The sequence below is a fragment of the Palaemon carinicauda genome, chromosome 1 (genome assembly GCF_036898095.1).
Source record: "Palaemon carinicauda isolate YSFRI2023 chromosome 1, ASM3689809v2, whole genome shotgun sequence".
Taxonomy (NCBI): Eukaryota; Metazoa; Arthropoda; class Malacostraca; order Decapoda; family Palaemonidae; genus Palaemon; species Palaemon carinicauda.
The window spans coordinates 289,439,120-289,460,660 of NC_090725.1; the positions used below are offsets into that span (position 1 = coordinate 289,439,120).

Here is a 21,541-nt window from a genome sequence, read left to right on the forward strand (position 1 = left end):
GCCTCTCACGGAGGGACAAGGTTAACGTTGGTTGCTACCCTCTGGCCCGCGAGAGAGTGGTTCACCGAAGTACTTCAATGGCTGGTAGACTTTCCAAGAAGTCTTCCTCTAAGGGTAGATCTGTTACGTCAGCCCCACGTAAAGAATGTCCATCAAAGCCTCCCCGCTCTTCGTCTGACTTCCTTCACACTATCGAAAGACTCTCAAGAGCTAGAGGTTTTTCGAAGGAGGCAGTCAGTGCGATTGCAAGAGCTAGGAGAGCTTCTACCATTAGAGTATACCAGTCGAAGTGGGAAGTCTTTCGAGACTGGTGCAAGTCAGCATCTGTGTCCTCGTCCAGTACCTCTGTAGCCCAAATCACAGATTTTCTTTTACATCTGAGAAAGGTTCGCTCCCTTTCAGCTCCCACGATTAAGGGCTACAGGAGCATGTTGGCTTCGGTCTTTCGACATAGAGGCTTAGATCTTTCCAACAATAAAGATCTCCAAGATCTCCTTAAGTCTTTCGAGACCTCTAAGGAACGTCGTTTGGCAACTCCTGGATGGAACTTAGACGTGGTCCTAAGGTTCCTCATGTCAGACAGGTTTGAGCCATTACATTCAGCCTCCCTGAAGGATCTCACCCTCAAGACACTTTTCCTAGTGTGCTTGGCTTCGGCTTAAAGGGTCAGTGAACTTCATGCCTTCAGTAAGAACATCGGCTTTTCTACAGAAAAAAGCCACTTGTTCACTTCAACTTGGTTTCCTGGCCAAAAATGAACTGCCTTCTCGTCCTTGGCCTAAATCTTTTGATATTCCTTGCTTATCAGAGATCGTAGGCAACGAACTGGAAAGAGTATTATGTCCTATTAGAGCTCTTAAGTTCGATTTAGCTCGTACTAAGTCATTACGAGGGAAATCTGAGGCATTATGGTGCTCAGTTAAGAAACCTTCATTGCCTATGTCAAAGAATTCTTTGTCATATTTTATCAGATTTTTTTAATACGAGAAGCTCATTCTCACTTGAATGAGAAAGACCGATGTTTGCTTAAGGTTAAGACGCACGAAGTTAGAGATATAGCAACCTCCGTGGCCTTCAAGCAAAATAAATCTCTGCAAAGTATTATGGACGCGACTTCTTGGAGAAACAAGTCAGTGTTCGCGTCATTTTACTTAAAAGATGTCCAGACTCTTTACGAGGACTGCTACACACTGGGTCCATTCGTTGCAGCGAGTGCAGTAGTGGGTGAGGGTTCTACCACAACACTTCCCTAATTCCAATATCCTTTTAATCTGTCTCTTGAAATGTTTTTAATATTGTTTTATGGGTTGTTCGGAAGGCTAAGAAGCCTTTCGCATCCTGATTGATTTGGCGGGTGGTCAAAGTCATTTCTTGAGAGCGCCCAGATTAGGGGTTTGATGAGGTCCTGTTGTATGGGTTGCAGCCCTTGATACTTCAGCTCCTGGGAGTCTGTCAGCATCCTAAGAGGATCGCTGGGCTCCGTGAGGAAGACAGACTTACAAGGCAGAGTAATCGTCTAAGTCAGCTTCCTCACCAGGTACCTATTTATTTTGGTTTTGTTATATTGATAACTGCCAAAATGAAAAACTTTTAGCTTATACGCTGTAAACATAATTAACTCTGGTCTCTACCCACCTCCTTGGGTGTGAATCAGCTATTATATATTCACCGGCTAAGTTAAATATTTAAAAATGATATTTTAATTATAAAATAAATTTTTGAATATACTTACCCGGTGAATATATAAATTAAATGACCCTCCCTTCCTCCCCAATAGAGACGCAGTGGGATGAGAAGAAATTGAAGGTTTTGTTTACATCCGAGAGTGGTATCTGGCCGACAGTTGGCGCTGGTGGGCACACCCGCAACTTGTATAGCGATCGCTCGCGAGTTTTTTATGTATGTGTCTGTCGAGCAACAGAGTTGCAGCTATTATATATTCACCGGGTAAGTATATTCAAAAATTTATTTTATAATTAAAATATCATTTTTGCATTTTCTAATGTAGGCATAATTTCAGTCATCTATTCCTTATGTGTCTCCTGGTCATTATATTTCTTTTTTTACAGAAGTCTCCTTACTTGCAGTTAAGATGATGATTCAGGTCTAGGGAACCTGAAGGTTTTATTTCTTTCAGAGGTTCTATCAAGGAAAACCTGCTTCTTCTGACAAGGCTGGAAAGATTTACAAATCATTCAAGTTTTGATCATAGTTCTTTATAGGTAGGAGGCAGATGGTCACATTTCCATTGTGTTTAGAGTCTGCATCAGACAAATCTCTGGGTGTCATTAGTGTTAAGTGGGCTATCAGTTGTATTTCCAGTTCAAGCTCCCTTCCTCCATCATACCGAATTATTATTTTTCGTACCTTCAGAATCCAGAAAATACAAACCGTGCAAGAATTCATATTTCTGTTGTTATTGAAAAGAGCCGAAGAAGAAATTCAAGCTCCTTCTCCAGGATTTTACAATTGCCTATTTCTAGTTCAGGAAGCTTCAAGAGGTTGATGTCCAGTTAGGGATGTATCTCGTCTCAACAAATTCCTAGAAGTCAAAAGATTCTCCATGGAAGACGCCTTCTGTGGTGTTGGCTACACTGTAGTTCAAAAGGGAGATTGGATGTTCTTAATCGATTTGAACAATGCTTATTTTCATGATCCTCTTCAACCAACAATAAAAAAAAAAATGTCTCATTTGTTTTAGGACAACATATATTGATTCATGTGCCTGTGTTGTGGATTAAGCATAGCTCCCCAAGTATTTTATTTCATAAGAGTAATGGCTCATGTCATTGTTATATCTTCTGGGAATCTGAGTTCTTTGTATCTAGACAATTGAGTGATTTGGACCTCCTATAAGGGCAGAAACTTCTTTTGAACCTGTTGCCGAGTCTGGTAATCGTAAATTTTAAGAAGGCTTGTTTACTTCCAACTGTGTCAGTTCTTTATTTGGAAATGATGATAGCCTCGGTTCTTTTTTGTGCTTTTCCATCAGAGAAAGGATCCCAATAGTTTTTGTGGTTGGTCTTAGTGTTCAAGACTCCTAACATTCTTTTAGCAATACACTGAAAGGTCTTTTAGCTCATAAGTGGATGAGTCGTCTAGACCTCTGTGGATAAATTCATTCCTCATGCTCGTATAATGATAAGAACTTTTCTTTTCCGTCTGGACCAGTTTTTGGATAGGAATAAGGATAAGAGCAATATTGATTCCTTTCATTCAGTCATTCAAAAATTCTCAATTGTTGGGATTTTTGTCAATGTCATTTTGGAGTGATTGTATGTTACAGGTTTTAGATATTACTCTGATTTGTGATGCATCCCTGTCATACTGAGAAGCTACATTTGAGGATCAATATCTTTCAGGAATTCAATAATCTTTAAAGTTGCTTATAAATATAAACTACATACTTACCAGCAGTGTTCAAGACACTAGTCCATTCAGAGGCATTAGTGAAAGGAAAAGTGATAGCTGTTTATTTAGCTATTGCTTTGGTATTTGTCATAAAGTAAAGAGGTGCAAGACCAAGACCTCTTTTTGTTTTGACTCAAGAACTACAATGTTGGATAATGGCCTGGAAAATTTTGACGGATTAATTAAGCAGAAGAAATCAGTTATTATCGATGGGAGATAATATTCCTTGAAAGGCTGTAACATATGATTTTGAAGGTTTGAATAAAATTTTTGTAGCATAATATACCAACTCTGCAATACTTGCAGACTGTCTTGAAATTTCTAACAGTATCCTTTGGTAATTTTATCTAGTTCTTCATATCATAATGCTCAGAAAATCCCATGATGCCTTTGTAAGTGATGTAAATGATGTCTAAACTGACGTACAAAATTGAATGACAGGTCGCTGACAGGATATCAGTAAACATTCTAATGCCTGTTGAAACTTGTAGTGTGATGGGGCTAGTGGTAATTAAACTTATTTAGTATTGGGATGAAACTGAATCACAGAAAATACTTTACTTTAAAACCACCATACTGCATTCAAAATAATGGGATTTTTTTTCCAAGTGTATTAGGCCCAAATGCTTGTACATGTAACTTTTATTTGGACCAAATTCTTGTTAGACGTTTGAAAAATATGGTGAAAACCCATGATAGACATGTTTGCAACTTCATTGAATAAGAAGTTTGATATGTATCACTCCAGTTTAAGATCCTCAATTTTTGGCAGTAGATGCCTTGCTTTAGGATTGGTTGAATTTGGAAACATAAACATTTCCTTCTTTTGCCTTGATTTATCTTGTACAGTAGTCAAAATCTGTGTATTGAAAAAGGAAAAGAATATTCTTATACAGTAACCCATTTTTGGCCTCTGAGGATGTGCTTCATAGACCTGATGCCTCTTTTAGCTGCAAGGCTATTGATTAATATACCCAAACAGGACAGATCTTCTCAAGACAACCTCATTGCTAGTTGGTGCTCCAGACCCCCCTATGTTAGTTATCCATGGGAAGACTCCACCATCTTCTAAGATATACAGTAAAGGGTTTTCAGAACCCGCTAGACCAGTGTTACTCAACCAGGGGGGCATGCCCCCCTAGGGGGGCGCAAGAGGATTCAAAGGGGGGCGTGAGCCTCAGGAGAATAATGCAGCTATAAATGAAAAAAAAATAAGTTGTGTTATTTTAGACTAGATCAGTTAAATAAAAAAGACATTATGCGGCTAGACCATCCATTGTAACATCAAAGAGTGCTTTTACTAGTAGGCTATACCAATATGATAACATACTTATTTTTCAAAAGACTAATTTAGATGTTATCAAGTTTGAGATTTTTAAGGTATGTGAAAGGTTTCTCTGTTCCATCTTATAATAAAAGGTTATAGGCCAATGTTGACATTGGTTCTTCTACATATACTGTAGGTTTAGATTTGGCCATTAGCAATGTAATTAGAGATACGTATTGTACCATCAAATCCTTTATTATTGAAAATCCACCAGTTCCCAACACAATTGGATGGAATTAGGATTTTGTAAGGTTTTTGATAGCATTTCATTTTCAATTTTCAAAAGAGGTCTGCTTCTAAACTTTGACTTTGGCTTTAGTCTCAACCATAAAATTAGTGATTTGCAGGTTGTCTGTTCTTGCAGGTTTATCTTCCAAGGAGGCTTTACTTTCATTGTTACCAGACAACAGAGCTATGAATTATTTTAGCGTAAGAAAGTTACCTTGCTCATTTCCTATTCCTTGTCTCTGAGGTTTTCTGCCATGATAGAGGAAAATTTCTGTTGTCGAGATATAACCTTGAAATTGTACTTGACAAAGTAAAACAGTTCAGAGAGTCAATTTGTTATCTTTTTTATGTAAACCTACCTGACATATTTCAAAGAACTCTATAGTTGCTTGTTTTTGAAATGTCAAATTTTCTTTAATATAGGTGTCAAGGTCTTCTTTCTTTAAATGAATAGCACATGAATCCCAGGCAAGTATTGAAATGATTAATTATAGTTTTAAAATAATTCTATAAGGAAAGGTCTGGTTAGGTAGTGATACACATTTTTTGTAAAACAATGATATAATTGAAATGTATAGATTATTTTTAGTTTATTTATACATTCCTACTGTTAATAGAAATTATGAACATTTCTTGTACTAAAATCTTGCAAAATCTTTTAGCTTTGCAATGCATTTTGATTTCCAATCATTTTAGATATGGCAAGACTGCACACAAACTTGGCTGTATATAATGTACCATAATACATTGAGAGCAAGCCAGATTTGCTATTTTCATTGACAGAAATTATAGCATAAACTGGGCAAAGTCAATTTCATCTTTTAAAGACTAGCTTACTACCTGTTGGTAGCATGTGTGTTAGTTACTATTTCATCTTTGCCTCACTCCTCCTCCCAGTAATCATCACACTATCAGTAAATTAGACTCCTTAGGAATTAGTGTTTTCACATTAGTTATCTAATAAATTTTGGGTTTATTTCAATGATTTGGCTGTTGTGATTTGTATTTATTTAAGTCTTTTAGGAAATCAACTTAATCATAGAAGCATTAGATACAGAAGCACTTTAAAATGTTCTGTGCTAGAAAATTATATACGATGAATATATTTTAATTTTAGTAATAATTTTGGTATTCATAGTTTTTGTTTTAAGCTGAATAACTAATGTTCTCTCTAAGTTTAGGATGATTTATAAATACTGTTCTGAATCAAATAATAACTGATATCATTTTCATTTCATTGTTAAAGTGACTTTATAGATAAGAAATTAATAATTGTTGGATGAGGCTCATTAGATTTTGAAATTAGTAGACTTAAATAAAGTGAAAAATATGCCTTATGTTAATCAGCTTTTTATTCACAGATTTTAACAGTCCTTCAGAAAGTCAGTCACCGCGAGATTCATTTTTGAAGAAGCCTGATGGTGGATCTGGGAATGACAATTCATCTAAGCTCCATGGCCCTTACCCTCCCCCTATCTTCAACATCCCTTCCATAACAAAGCCAGAGTAAGATATATCTAAGGAACCTTTCTTATGCATGTGCTAGATTTTCTATTTCTTTTTTGTCGTGTATAAGTTTATATATCAGAACAACAGTTAAACAATGAATTTATCTTTATTACACTGTCTTGCCTTTCATAAGACTTGTTTCCAAACACCCCTGTTAGTGGTGATTAGTTATAAATATGGAATCTTTCAGACTCCTCCCTTCTTGATGTAGGTTGTATTATCAGAATCAGCAGCATGAATGCTACTTTCTCAGTGCAGTAAGTAGTGCTTCCAGGTCCTGCCATCACTGCCTTACTCATGTTTTGGATAATTTTTGATTACCCACATAGAAAAAAATCCATTGTACGTAGCCACTTGTTAAATTTAGTGGAGGGTGGTGTAGGTTTGTGTTGTCTCTTGTTGAACCAGAATATTTCATGTGGTTGAGGGAGAGGAAACTGAAGTCAAGCAAGTCTTATTATGCATAGTTAAATATTGACAAATTAGAAATTTTTTAAGATTTTAGGACCATGAATATTTAAGAAATATTGCTTTTGTTCTGTAACTGGAATACAAACCACACTATTTAATAGGGGTATTACTTTCGGCGTAGCTGAAATGACGATCCATTAATTTTTAACGAGGGTTTACTACCCACACCGCTAGTTAGCGGGGGTAGGGGAGGGTAGCTTGCTACCTCCCCCTCACACACCTGTGCTCGAGCTCACTTTGCTCTCGGCTCGGATGGTGCTCGGACATGTCCGCTCTCATCCTCGCCGTCATATTGGCAGCCATTTAATTGCTTTTGTTCTTTCTTTTTCTAGTTTCTGTGAATGGTAAGTTGGCCTCTGCGATCATGGGCACCTGCCCTGGTTTTCCCGACCGCCCCTGTGGAACGTTCATGTCGGCGATCGAGACTGATCTTCACGCTCTTTGTCCTTGTAGGGGCCAACGGTGTGATAGTGTCAACAAGTGTAGTGAGTGTAGGGAGTGGTCTGCCTTCCAGTGGAAGAGGTTTTCGCGACGATGGAAGAAGTCCAAACGGGATATTTCTCCTTCGAAGGGAGAAAAACCCAAGGCCTCGTCTTCCGTTGCCCAAACCTCCTCCGAAGTGCCCACTCGGTCGCTCTCTTTTGAGAGACCCTCGAGTGTTAGCGTAGACCGATTTACTGTTAACCAACCTCGGGTCTCGAGAGATGACGTTGCTTCCCTTAGCGAAGCAGCTCCACCTCTCCCCCCGGGGGAGGACATGTCACTAACCTCTTTGTTTCAGCTTTGGTCCTCCTTGGGGCTTATGGGTTTGCCCTCCAAGGAGGTTTTGCTTAACTACATCCGATTGGGTGCTGCTGTCAAGCAATCGTTGTCACCATCAGAGGTTGATCCTCTGTCTCTTGTCGACGTTGTGGTGTCAGAGGTATCCAATGCAGTTTCACTCATCTCCTCTTCCACTCCAGACTCTACGGTAGCTGATGGCTTAGTTTCTCCTGTTCCTGATCAACCTATGAGGGGGAAACTAAGTACATATTCAGTCTCTCCTGCTAGTGTTTCTCTCCCTCGGGGGAGTTCACTTACAGAGACTCCTTTTTGGAGGACTGCTGAAGGTCAGCTTGCGGATCCAACGGCCCCCAGAGGGCGCATCCGTCGGAAGGCTCGCCTTCCTCTTCGCCATAGAGGCCTTCCCTCACCTGCGGTGAGGAGGCACCTCTCTGGTTCACGTCTTCTATGCAGTCCCCCGCAGAGGAGCCTCTAGATCGATCATCCGTCACTGCACCTGCATTGGTCCTGGACCTCTCTGCAGACCGTTCGCGATCTCCTTCGGTGGAAGGTCATCCTTTTAAAGGACACATCGACCTTCCACCCGACAGACCTGGCGACCTGCCATCGCCGTTCCTGCATGGGCCTAACAAGGCTCCAACTGAACGTGCTATTGCGCGCCAACAACCTACGTGCTACGCGCCCACGAAACCTGACAAGCGCTCATTTGTAGCTCGCTAGGCCCCATCACTACGCGCTGATCTTCCTTCTTACCCTAACACAGGGCGTCAAGAGCGTACGCGCCAACATGAGCATACGCTCCAACAAGAGCATAGCTCCACCACGCGCCAACGATCTCGTGCACACTGCCCCCACGCGCCCTGCACTTACGCGCCAATGATCTCCTATGCGCCAGCGCCCATCTGCGCGCCAACACTCACCTGCGAGCCAACACTCACTTGCGCGCCAACGTTCTCCTGCGTGTCAACGTTCTCCTGCGCGCCATCGATCTCCTGCGCGCCAGTGCTCTCCTGTGCGCCACCGCTCTCCCGCGCGCCAACATTCTCCTGCGTGTCAACGTTCTCCTGCGCGCCATCGATCTCCTGCGCGCCAGTGCTCTCCTGTGCGCCACCGCTCTCCCGCGCGCCAACATTCTCCTGCATGTGCGCATACGTGCCCTACATCTTACTCTCCTGCGCGCCATCCTACGCGCCAGGTAAAACATGTGCGCCAACTTTCTCCTGATAGCAGGACTACTGACAAGTCAGCCATGCTGTCTTCACCCGCGCGCCACCCCTTACTAACGCGCCAGCCTTCTCCCCAGAGCATCCACAAGGATATGCGCGCGCCTCTTGCGCATGCTCGTCATTCCTCTCCTAGTGATGCGCGCCAACATTCTCATGCGTGCCCCGCATGAATCTACTGCTGTAGGGGACTTCCTCCTGCGCACTAGGAGACTTTCTCCTGCGCACTAGGAGACTTTCTCCTGCGCGCGCGTCCTACGTCTAACAGATGCGCGCAAACACACTCCCACGCGCTCTTTGTGATTCTCCTGCGCGCCCGCGCGCGTGCCACCAGTGTCCCGCGCGCGGGCGCCATTATTCTCCCTAGCGCGAGTCTACGCATCTCAAAGAACGACGTCCAGCAAGGTCGCCATCGCATCATTCCCCTCCCCGAAAGAGCATACCACCACTCATTGTGGGAGAAGGGAAACTTCCAGAGGGGTTCAGGATCCCAAAGCTACCACAGGGGAACGCACCAATTACAGTGACTCATGCCAGGGATCCTTCAATCCCTTTCCCTTCAAGGGGTATGTCTGACAGTGCGTCTGTCAGCCAACAGCCCTGGTTCGGTGCCCTGATCAATAACCGTAACTCAGGCTTTCAAGCCTGTCCTCTCTGAATTGGGACATGGAACCATGGCTTCCTCTACCCCGTTGAAGAGAAAAAGAGGAGTTCTAGACGCGGTCACTTCCCCAAGGGCAAAACTGACTCCATGCAGACCTTCGAGGCAAGTTCCTTCTATTCCTCAGACTGCCTCTCCTTCCCTTTCAGATGAAGATTTCCCGTCTCCAAGGGAATCATGCGAGGAGAGACTTTCCCCCATCGCACCAATGGAGGAAACCTCTCTTTGCGCCGAGAGTTCCACACAGTCAGGGATTGGAAGGAACATGCCTCCCTCGTCAATGTTGGAGTCTTACATCCTTCCCAGGAAGGAGTCCAAAGACTCCAAAACATTGCCTAAGTCCTCCACTAGGATTAGGATGGAGCCAACTAGCCACTCAGGGAATGTCCACGACTCTTCCCAAGAAGAGCCTTCGGGGATAGGAGATTTCGCTGCAAGTCCTACAACAGGAGGAGACCAGCAAGAGTCAGAACACGCATTTTGGCAAGTTCTGACTCTAATGAGGGCTTTCAACGGGTTTTCCGACCCAGAGATCCCTCCTCGAGAGGGCAAAGACACGGTCTTGGACCGCGTCTTTGGTACTCAAAAGCCCTCTAAGACCAGTGCAGCCCTTCCCTGGTCTCAAGGGGTAAAGAGTACCAGGGACAAGTTCTCACAACAGCTCTCCGAGATGTCCTCCTCCAACCATTCCGGTACCACTAACAAGCTCCTCCCACCTCCTCGCGTACAGCAGAGGAGGTACTTCGAGATCCTAGAGGAGCCTTGTCTAGCTCTTCCGCTTCACCACTCGCTGGAAGAGCTAACCAGGGGAGTCCCCCTTGAGAGACTCTCCAACCCGCAGGTCTCGTTCTCGGCAGCCGAGATCCTCAATCAGGAGAAGGTCACAAAGTGTGCTATGCAAGCTACTGCGTGGCTCGATATCTGGTTGGGGACCTAAGGTATCCTGATACGTTCTGAGGATTTCTCCAAGGAACGTACCCAGAAAAGCTATGGAAACCTTCCTTCTTTCAGTTACTCGCACGATTGAGTTTCTGGCCCACCAAGTCTTGAACGTGTGGGCAAATACCATCCTGAAACGTCAGGATGCAGTAGCTAAGAGATTCTATCAGAAGGTCCCTAGCGCCGAGATCAATAGGCTCGGACATTCCTCCATGGAGGGGTCTGTTCTTTTCGAGCCTAAGGATGTGGAACATGCCGCTGAGAGGTGGAGGAAGTCTCATCAAGACTCCCTTCTTCATAGGGCTTTAACATCCAAGCCCTATAAGCCTCCAGCACCACAGCAGTCCCGTCCAGCCAAGACCACTACGACAACAACAGCAGCAAAGACGATGGAGTCTAAGCCCTTTCCTGTCAAAGAAAGGAAAGGCTAAAAGTCCTCCAGGGGAGGCAAAAATCCTAGAGGGAGCAGCCGAGGCCGCAAACGCTAGGATAGGCAGTCCCCCTGCATTTCCACCAGTGGGGGGATGCCTACAAAGTTGCTTAAACAGGTGGAAGCAACTCAGGGCCGATTCCTGGACAATCTCCGTGATCAGTCTAGGATATCGCGTCCCGTTCATAACATCTCTACCTCCAGTGACGACGAATCCAGTGTCATTGAACTCCCTTGCCATGGGATCGGCAAGGGGGCAAGCCCTTCGGGCAGAAGTCCAGACCCTGTTGAAGAAGGGCGCTCTCTAAGAGTCCTCGACGGATCCCCAGGCTTCTTCAGTCGACTCTTTCTTGTAAAGAAGGCGTCTGGAGGCTGGAGACCAGTCATCGACCTCTCGGCTCTGAATAAGTTTCTCAAACAAACTCCATTCAGCATGGAGACGACAGACAGTCAGACTAGCAGTAAGACCGCAAGACTTCATGTGCACACTGGACCTAAAGGACGCGTACTTCCAGATCCCAGTCCATCCATCTTCTAGGAAGTACTTAAGATTCAGCCTGGACAACAGAAAATACCAGTTCAAGGTGCTGTGCTTCAGTCTTTCCACAGCACCACAAGTCTTCACCAGAGTGTTCACCCTAATATCATCTTGCGCACACAGGATTGGCTTCCATCTCCTCCGGTATCTGGATGACTGGTTAATCCTACCAGACTCGGTGTCAACCCTTCTTCAACACCGAGACAAACTTCTGAGACTTTGCCAAGATCTGGGGATCATGGTAAATCTTGAGAAGTCTTCCCTGCTTCCCACTCAAAGACTGGTATACTTAGGCAAGATTATAGACACCACTCTTCACAAAGCCTTCCCGTCAGACGACAGGATAGCAAGGCTGAGGAAGGTCGCAAGACCTTTTCTCAGACTTGAAGAACTTCCAGCCCAATCATGGTTACGTCTCTTCGGTCACCTTTCATCGCTGGCCCGTTTAGTTCTCAATGGTCGCCTCAGGATGAAATCCCTCTAGTGGCGACTCAAGTCCCGGTGGAATCAGGCTTACGACTCCCCGGACATCCAGATCCCCATGGGACCTGCGGAACTGACAGATCTCCAGTGGTGGGTGGCAGACGAGAACCTATGAAAGGGAGCGGATCTTCTCGTCCTCCTTATGGATTTGATGCTGTTTTCAGACGCTTCAAAAAAAGGGTGGGGGGCCCACGTGCTGCACCACACAACCTCAGGTCTCTAGTCAGAGTCAGAAAAGTACCTCCACATAAATCTCCTAGAGATGAAGGCTGTCTTTCTAGCCCTTCAACAGTTCCAACAGTACCTGGCAAGTCACTCTGTGGTGGTGATGAGTGACAACACCACAGTAGTGGCCTACATCAACAAACAAGGAGGTCCTTTTTCGCAGCAACTATCCCATCTAGCAGTAGAGTTACTGAGATGGGCCGTAATCCACTTGATACCACTATCGGCACGCTTCATTCCGGGCAAGAGGAATGTGCTCGCCGACAACCTGAGCAGAGCATCTCAGATAGTGAGTACCGAGTGGTCTGTGGATCATCTAGTAGTGGTCTGTGGATCATCTAGTAGCCAACAAAGTCCTGACTTTGTGGGGTTCTTCGACTGTGGACTCTTCGCAACGGCCCTGAACTTCAGACTCCCGCTGTACTGTTCCCCAGTCCCAGACCCCAAGGCTCTCTGGCAAGATGCTTTCCAACAATAGTGGGACAACATCGACCTTTATGCCTTTCCCCCGTTCTGTCTGATGAGGAGGGTACTCAAGACCAGAAAATCGGTCAATCTTTCAATGACCCTCAAAGCTCTGCTATGGCATCACGTAGAGTGGTTCCCTGATCTTCTGCAACTCCTAACGGAGCTGCCAAGAGAACTCCCTCCACGACACAATCTACTCAAACAACCACACGCCAACATCTTCCACAAAGCCGTAGGCTCACTACGACTTCACGCCTGGAGACTATCCAGCATCTCCTCTCTCAGAGAGGATTTTTGCAACAAGTTGCAATCATGATGTCTGGAGACTCTATACTTTCTCTATCGGTCCTGTGGTGGTTGCACAACAGCTGGTTTAAAACCTCAAGCTTCTTTTTGGACAAGTAGCAGAAGGTTGAGGGCATTGTTCCCCGGTTTTAGTCTGCATGAATGAAAAGGTTCGACTGGCCCTTATTCTTTTCTTCATCATCCCCTCCCTTGGGGAAAGCAGCATCCTGGGTTCTCTGCAAAGCTGACCCCAAACCACTGCAGGGTAAACCATGCTCCCTTGTGTTCCTAGTACTGTATTAATATTGATACTGTTACGTTCCCATACCCTGACGAAGTGGTATTGGGAAAGTCCTAGTCCACAAGTTTCCATCTAAAGAACTTCATAACAACTTTCTAGGACGAGTCACACTTCTTCATACCTTCACACACAGCTTGTGTAGGTCGCAGACCTTGCGTAGCAAGGTTTTAGCGAGGTGCAGGGGCTTCTTATTTCTTGAGTGCTAACACACTCAGATAAGGAGCCCCCAGCCAAAGCCAAAAGCCAGACTGGCTGGGACATCCATCCTTCCTAATGGGTGAGTCACCCCTATTAAATAGCGTGGTTTGTATTCGTTACGGAGCAAATCACGAATTCGTAGATAATTTGTATTTTTCCTAACTATACAAACCTTAGCTATTTAACCAAACTTGCCCGCCAGCCCTATCCCCCTTGAAGTCCTACCTCCAAGCAAAGTGAGCTAAAGCACAGGTGTGTGAGAGTGGTGGTAGCAAGCTACTCTCCCCTACCCCCCGCTAACTAGCGGTGTGGGTAGTAAACCCTCATTAAAAATTAATGGCTTGTCATTTCAGCTACGCCGAAAGTAATGCCCCTATTAGATAGCTAAGGTTTGTGTAGTTTGGAAAAATACAAATTATCTATGAATTTGTCATATTTTGATCCCAACTTGTGGTAAGAAAAATATGTATCTCAGAAGGTATCATTGACGGGTGGAATGCTCTTTGTAAGGAAAAATATAGGACTCTTATTACAGTATTATTGTTTTGAGTATTAACATTATAGATGACCATAGAATAAAAATGCACATAGTTTGTTGAAAAACTGTTGGTTATTGATAGCAAAAACACTTGTTCCTATGCGTAAACAAACTTTTTGTCCTTTGAATAGGGATATGGCCTTAGCGTGAGTGAGTTAATGAAGGCGGTGAGCGAGGGCGAGAAGCCCTGCTCTCCCACCTGTTGTAAATTATTCACTTTTCTTTGGCCACAATGAATACAGATGTACTGTTGCACCCTTAATTGAATTTTCATTTTTTTTTCTTTTTCAGAAAGTGATTACTAGCTGTTGATTGCTATGGAAATAAAGCAAAGATTCTTACTTGCCGAGAAAATTGTCACTGAAACTCACTAAGAATTAGATCCAAATTTTACTAAAGCCTTGAAAATTAAGATTTTATATATTAGGAGTACAGTAAACCTACACCTCTTAATTTTTGCCGAAATGTTTCTTCAGATAGGATTTTCGTGGTAGTTCAATATCGTACCATGTTGGGTGTTCTGTGGACATTTTCTGGAAAAATCATGGTTTTCTTATAAAGATTTCTGGCTTCTAGGTCCTATTGTGACTGTTGGCAATGTGTTTTTTTTAATTTTTTTTTACTTCAATAAATTTTTACTTTTTTTTTTCAATATTTCAAATATCATTAGGATAACAATCTGGAGTGTCCAATTTTAAGCTGTATTTTGGGATGATTTCCATTAATTTAGTTCAGTTGAGTCTAGAATTTTAATTATTTTATACATTTTAATCTAATTGTTGACCTCTCTTTCCTTCATTGGCATCTGACCTCCATGCTCACCTGATATTCATATACATTGCCACCCTCATCCCCACTGACTTCAGAACTGAAGAATGAAGACCATTAACTTCTAGTGCCTCATTATTTTACCAGAGGCGTGTGTCTCTTCAAGAGAAAGAAAATTGGAAAATTTAAATTAAACTGAGCTTCTAGGGAGCAATAAGAATATCTACAGCATTAAAATTTGGTTTTATTCATACATAAATAAGTACTGTATGTGGCTTTAGTTTTTTCTCTTATTTAATCCCAGAAAATTTTCTTTTATGCAAACCATTGCTTTAGATTATTTGCTATTTCTCTGTTAAGTTGAATTCAGAACTGTTTCCTCGGACAAAACCTGCAAAACGGTATTTGTAAAACAGTGTTTTGTTTATACAAAGAAGTACAATTTGCAATTAAAATTCTATAGAATTGAGTGCTTTCAATGTTTTAATGATTGTTCTCTTAATACAGTCAAGGGAGCGATGATTTGGATATTGGACACGATGATATGGATCCAGTCATAGAATATGACATGAGAGATCCTTTTAACATGGTAGAAGACTTCATCAAGAGCTTTGGAGGTGTCTTTGGAATGGCTCCCTTTGGAGAAAATAGAGGTTAGTGTTATGCTATGTTTATTTTTCCTTAAAAAAAAGTTGTTAAAGATGTGAACAGAGCACAAGCATTCCATTAGATTATTTCCTAGGATTGTTAAAACCCATGGAAGAATTCATGGGTTGGTAAATTAGATATCAAGAAGTTGAAGCAAGTTAAGCAACACAGGATTGAGGTGTTCTTAATTTCAAACAGAAAAATCGGCTACTTATTCTGATGTTATTTATACTCATTTCAACTGAGGGTATAGTTCAGCGTTTCTAAATACCAGTAAAACACATTCTGTAGGACTGTCCCTCATTTGGATGGCACAAATGAAACTAGAATTAATTTGAATTTATTTTATATACCGAAGCATACTATATGCAGTAAATAATAATTTAATTACAAACCCTTATCTAATGATACCCATTTGAACAAATAAAACTAGAATTAATTTGAATTTGTTTTATATACCGAAGCATACTATATGCAGTAAATAATAATTTAATTACAAACCCTTATCTAATGATACCCATTTGAACAAATGAAACTAGAATTAATTTGAATTTGTTTTATATACCGAAGCATACTATATGCAGTAAATAATAATTCAATTACAAACCCTTATCTAATGATACCCATTTGATTTCTCATGACATGTTCTCAGGCAATAGGTTCTCTAAGGAAAAAAAGAACATCAGTTTTAGGTTAGCTCATTCCTCGTTTGTCTGCAAATGTAAATTATTTTTATGAACCGTCCATGATGGTCATATTAGTTCGTCTCAAGAAGCTCGGTTTATTGATGTATACCCCTGAAATAAAGAGAAAAAATCACATTTGCTTTCCTTTCAATAGATAAAAAACAAGACATCTCTATGTTATGCAATATGTGAACACTTATGCTCAGGAAAAAATGTTAAAAAATTTAAATGAACCATTTATTGATTTATTTATTATAATGTAAAATATTCAAAACTGGATACTGGTATATGTGGCAATAGGGTTCTTACCCAAGGACAAAACAAGCTCTCAATTTAGATATTTTATACAAGTGATTTGATTATGGTAATGAGTCCTACTATGAAGGCTTAAAGTTAACAGTAGACTATCTCAGTGAAGAAATAAAGCTAAGAAAATGAAAAAAAAGTTGAATATGATGAAATAAATACATCACAATTACACTCGAGATGCGGTTACGAAAGCTGTATCTCTTTTCCCTGAACCTTGGCTAATGTACAGCAGCAACGGTGTCATTTGTAAACAACGGGTTGCCAAAATTGATAACAGGATTATCCCAACTTATTTTAAAGTAGAAAGGGATAAAATTGAAACTGGATTTTTATGGTTAAAGGGAAAAGTTCACTTACAATTGTTTCCAATAACTAAATATGTATTATCTATTTATAGGGGAGGAATATATATTCATATGTGTGGATATCTAAATGCCAGTAATAAATAATGTTTTTTCTTCTAACTATAAAGAATTATGTCGTGTACACAAATGGTTAGACGGGGAAAACTATGGCCCATTTTCTCTCTCTCCCTCTTATCAATAGATAAGTTTGTGTTTATTGTGTGTCTTGTAATTATAAATATTGCAGACATTTTATGTAAAAGGAAACAGATATTTTCTGATCATTTCTTTATAAAGGGAAATATTTTAAAGGCCATCTATCATAGAATTATTACATAATCACTTAACAGTAATGAAATAAATATGCAAATATATAAATTAAACATGCAATTAGAGGCTATAAAAAAATATATCTGATAGTCACAAATCTTATATACAGCTGCTGAGTGAGGACTGCTGCCTCATAGCTAAGGGGTTAATAGTAATAATGATAATGAATTCAAAGTCTTGAGTGTAACATTTGCAACTATGTAAAGTCATGTAGAACATAATTATTCAGGTGTCTTTTTGTTTATAATTCCTGCATTTATAGTATTGCTCTTCTTAGGTGTGCCAATGTTACCAGGTCCTGCGAGAAAACCAGATGAAAGCCCTAGAGATGCTTTTGTTAAAAAAGAAGACACAGATTTGGATAACAGGTAAGACATGCAGATTTGTATAAAAAAAAAAAAAATTATACTAAAACTTCACCAAACCAGTTTTAGTGGTGGGAACTAATAACTATACATGAGCTGTTGCTAATACACTATGACTGACTTAAATTTTCTATTCAATGTACATGTGTGTTTTATTTTTTTGTTGATAATTTTCTTACTTTTTATGTTAAGAGACTAATGCATAAAACTGTAATAATGAAGCATCTTTAAAATTTCACAAATCAGTGACACGGGAACTATAACTTCAAGGAACATCGATCCAAAAATCCTGACAAACATATTTGATGTATCCCCTGTATAGAAACTTTATATGATTATGACACTTTTCCAAACCTTAAGTTTCCAAAATTAAAAAATTTTTAAACCTTAACAATAGAAAAAACCTTAAATCTTACAAAATATAGAATATTGTAAAGTTATTGCATACTTTAACAATAGCAATTGTGGGAGACAGAATAACAAAGGAATTAAAAATAGATAATTCATAAAGAAGTGTGTACAGTACAGTGCTCAAGAGATATTTCATACATAGATACAAGCTATAACATTTTACAGTTTCCTTTACCTTCTTTAGATCTAGACAGTGGAGGACCATGGTATAGAGGCCATGGCACTACCCAAGACTAGAGAACAGTGGTTTGATTTTGGAGTGTCATTCTCGTAGAAGAGCTGCCTACCACAGCTGAAGTCTCTATTCTACCCTTACCAAGTGGAAAGTAACCACTGGGTGAAGAAGAATTTTCATGTTATATTTGTGTTGCCAGGTGTAAGAGGAGAGGAGAATGTGTAGCCAAAGGAAAAATTAGACTTAACCAGAGAGGGATCCTAATGTAGTACTATCTGGCCAGTCAAAGTACCCAATAACTCAACAGGTGGCTGGTGTCTTGGCCAATCTACTAATTTACCATTAATAAACGAAAAGTGTTCAATTGGAAGAAAATTAGAAACCTTAAATAAAAGATTTAAAAATCTGAATATTGCTCCCATAATTCTAAGAAATACAATTACCAAACTCCTTGATATAGCCATAGAAATTAGTGCATTGTAACTGTATCTTAATAAGATTTCTGTAAAAAATAGAAAAGAAGTAATTAAAGTCAGAATAATTTTTGGTAAAAATGTTAGTATATCAGAAAATACTTCAATGCAGAAAGTGTGACCAAAATTTTGAAAATGAATGGTTCCTATACCAGACCTGAAGACTTGTATTAATGCATAATGGGTCACTAGTTTATGATACACTGGCAGTCTCATGTATTGTTGAATGCAATATTGAAAGCATAAGCAGTATTAATCATTTAGATGCCCATTTTCTATCCATCAAAAGAAGAGAAGAATCAAGTACATTGAATTTGGTGTGGGAGATATCTACTACTGTACAAAAAAATATTTAGTGAAGCAGAGTTGAAATTTGCATTATCAAATGGTAGTTAAATGACCTGGTAGAGATGATATAAATTCTGATATAAAAAGACATCTAGCCACTTTGGTAAAGGCATATCTATTAGTCATATAATCACCTATGGCTCAAACATCTATTTCCAAAGGCATAGAAACATGCAATGTTATACCAATATAGTAGGTGAGCCAGAAAAAGATCTGCGCAATCCAAACAATTACACTAGTTAGTTATTTACAGATTACTGGAAAAAAATAGTAAGTTATAGATTGAATTGGTGTTTGCATCGTAGTAATATTCCATAAGCTTTGAAAAATTTGTCTCACACAGAGGACAATCCACATTGGACTCCCTTTCACACTTTGAAAAATTATATACACAGGCTTTGAATGAAAGCAAATCCCAGTAGCCTTATTTTTCTCATATTCAGAAGGCATATGATACAACTTGAAAACCTTCAGTATTAAAATAATTACATCATAATTGTTTTAAAGAACACCTTCCTACTTTTATTATAAATTTTATCGGTGGTGAAACAGTCCAAACTCGTACAGAAAATTATTCTAAGTATTACAGCCTTCACTCAGTTCACTGTGGTGTGCTCCAGGCCAGTATCTTAAGTGGGACTCTTTTAACATTGGCAGTTAATGACATGCTTAGTTGTTCAAATGCCACAGGGAGTACAAAGTAGCCTTTATTAGGACAAATTTGCACTATAATTCTTTTTGCACAGTCTTCACCATTTACAGGGAATTTTAGATAACTCCATTTTAAAAATACAATTTTGGACTGCACCTTCGGGTTTCAGACTTTCTACAGAAAAAAAACCCAAGTAATAATGTTTTACAAGAATAGTGGGTGGAAGCAAAACCAAGATATGAATCTCATATTGGGCAGCACTCAAATTCAGTTCCAAGATAAAGTAAAAAATTTTTGCCTGAATAGGAAAACAAATACATCTTATATCAAATCTAAATGTAATACTGCTTTCAACTTAGTCTCACACAATATCGGGTGCAAACAGATCAACTTTACTTTTTATTTATAAAGCTTTAGTTTTATCAAGAATTTATCATGGTAACCCAATACTGTATATCCAACAAAGAAGCTCTAACATGAAAGCAATATATTTATAAACAACTATAACATGAACTGCCATTCCAAATTAAAACAAATAAGCTATTACACTCAACAAATGTCAGAATGAATATTATTCAACCATGTCTTTTTCCTTCACCTTGGAACATAAAAAAACAGAAATATGCTCTCAGAATTTTCATATACAGTACAGTACCAGAGAGATATAACCATACTCCTAGTCACCAAAAACAACATACCTTGGATCATATTCAAAGGAAAGGACCTCGCTATGCTATATATACTGTGAGCTCTATATCTTCAATGGGTGCTGCTCTCATTATCTAGTGAAGCATCAGTATTTACATCAGAACTTCCATGGATGTTACTAGCAATAGACATTGTTATAACAATTGAAGATAGGAAGAATATAAAGTTTGTCAATTATTCCAATTTAAGGAGTGCCATAGAAGCTCTCAAAGGTTACACACACAAGAACCAACTAGTGCTACAAATTAAAGAGCTCCTTAACATATTCTATTCTTAAGGGATAAATATTGAAATAAGCTGGATTCTGGCTCATGCGGGGAGTTGTTGGTAACGAAAAAGCCATTACCGCTGCTAAATCAGCCATTAATTTACCACAACTCTGAATTAACCTCCTGTTAAGGACTGTAACCACAATGAAACATTTTACAATAACAAATTGGCAAAGTATTTGGAATAATGAATCAGAAAGTAATATATTGAAACAAAATAATATGATATTAAGATTTTAATGTTTTCAAGAGCCATTTAATAGATAAAATTTTAATATCTATTTATCATAGATTTTTATCTTTTAACTTATTTTATGAAGTATATGTATATATATATATATATATATATATATATATATATATATATATATATATATATATATATATATATATATATATATATATATTTTTAAATATTAAACTTAGCCGGTGAATATATAATAGCTGACGTCTCCGACGGCTCGACAGAACTCAAAAACTCGCGAGCGATCGCCATGAGGGTAGCGGGTGTGCCCACCAGCGCCGACTATCGGCCAGATACCGCATATACATGTAAACAGCTCCAGTTCTTCTCTGTCGGTTTCATCGACAAGTCGATTCCACTCGCTATTATGACCTCGAGTTTTCTACCGAATTGGTGAAGTACTTGGTTTTGGTTTTATTGCTTTCGCCGTGTTGGATTATTCAATACTATCCTCAAAAGAAATGCTTTTGAAAGGAGAGTAAAAGTGTTTTGCCCTTGCTTTTATCTCTGGTTTTTTTCCATAGAGTAAAAATGGCCGACCCTTCCCTTAGTGTACGGAAGTGTGTTTTAGGCTTTTAGCAATTATCTTATCACGTTATAAATTGTTGTTGTTAATTATAGATTTTCCTCTATATATTTTATATCTCACCCGCCTTTATTAGGCCTCTTCGATTAGCTTTCCATTTATACTAAACATCAATATAAATTTTAATGTTTTGTTTATATGCGGCCTTACCTATTCCTCCCCTAGTCCGAGAGTAGGCGGTCCTAACTTGGAAACCGAAGTTAAACA

The 21,541-nt window shown here is 39.9% G+C and overlaps 1 protein-coding gene across 3 annotated transcripts in view; it reads left to right on the plus strand.

Annotated features, from left to right (window-relative positions):
* The window catches only part of LOC137657692 (HCLS1-associated protein X-1-like), a 96,727-nt gene that overhangs the window by 42,709 nt on the left and 32,477 nt on the right, over positions 1-21,541 (plus strand). For all 3 annotated transcript variants that reach the window (XM_068392114.1, XM_068392095.1, XM_068392104.1), the window contains exons 4-6: positions 6,328-6,472; positions 15,294-15,439; positions 17,381-17,471. In XM_068392114.1, the coding sequence (XP_068248215.1) occupies positions 6,328-6,472; positions 15,294-15,439; positions 17,381-17,471 (382 nt within the window). The remainder of the gene's footprint in view (positions 1-6,327; positions 6,473-15,293; positions 15,440-17,380; positions 17,472-21,541) is intronic.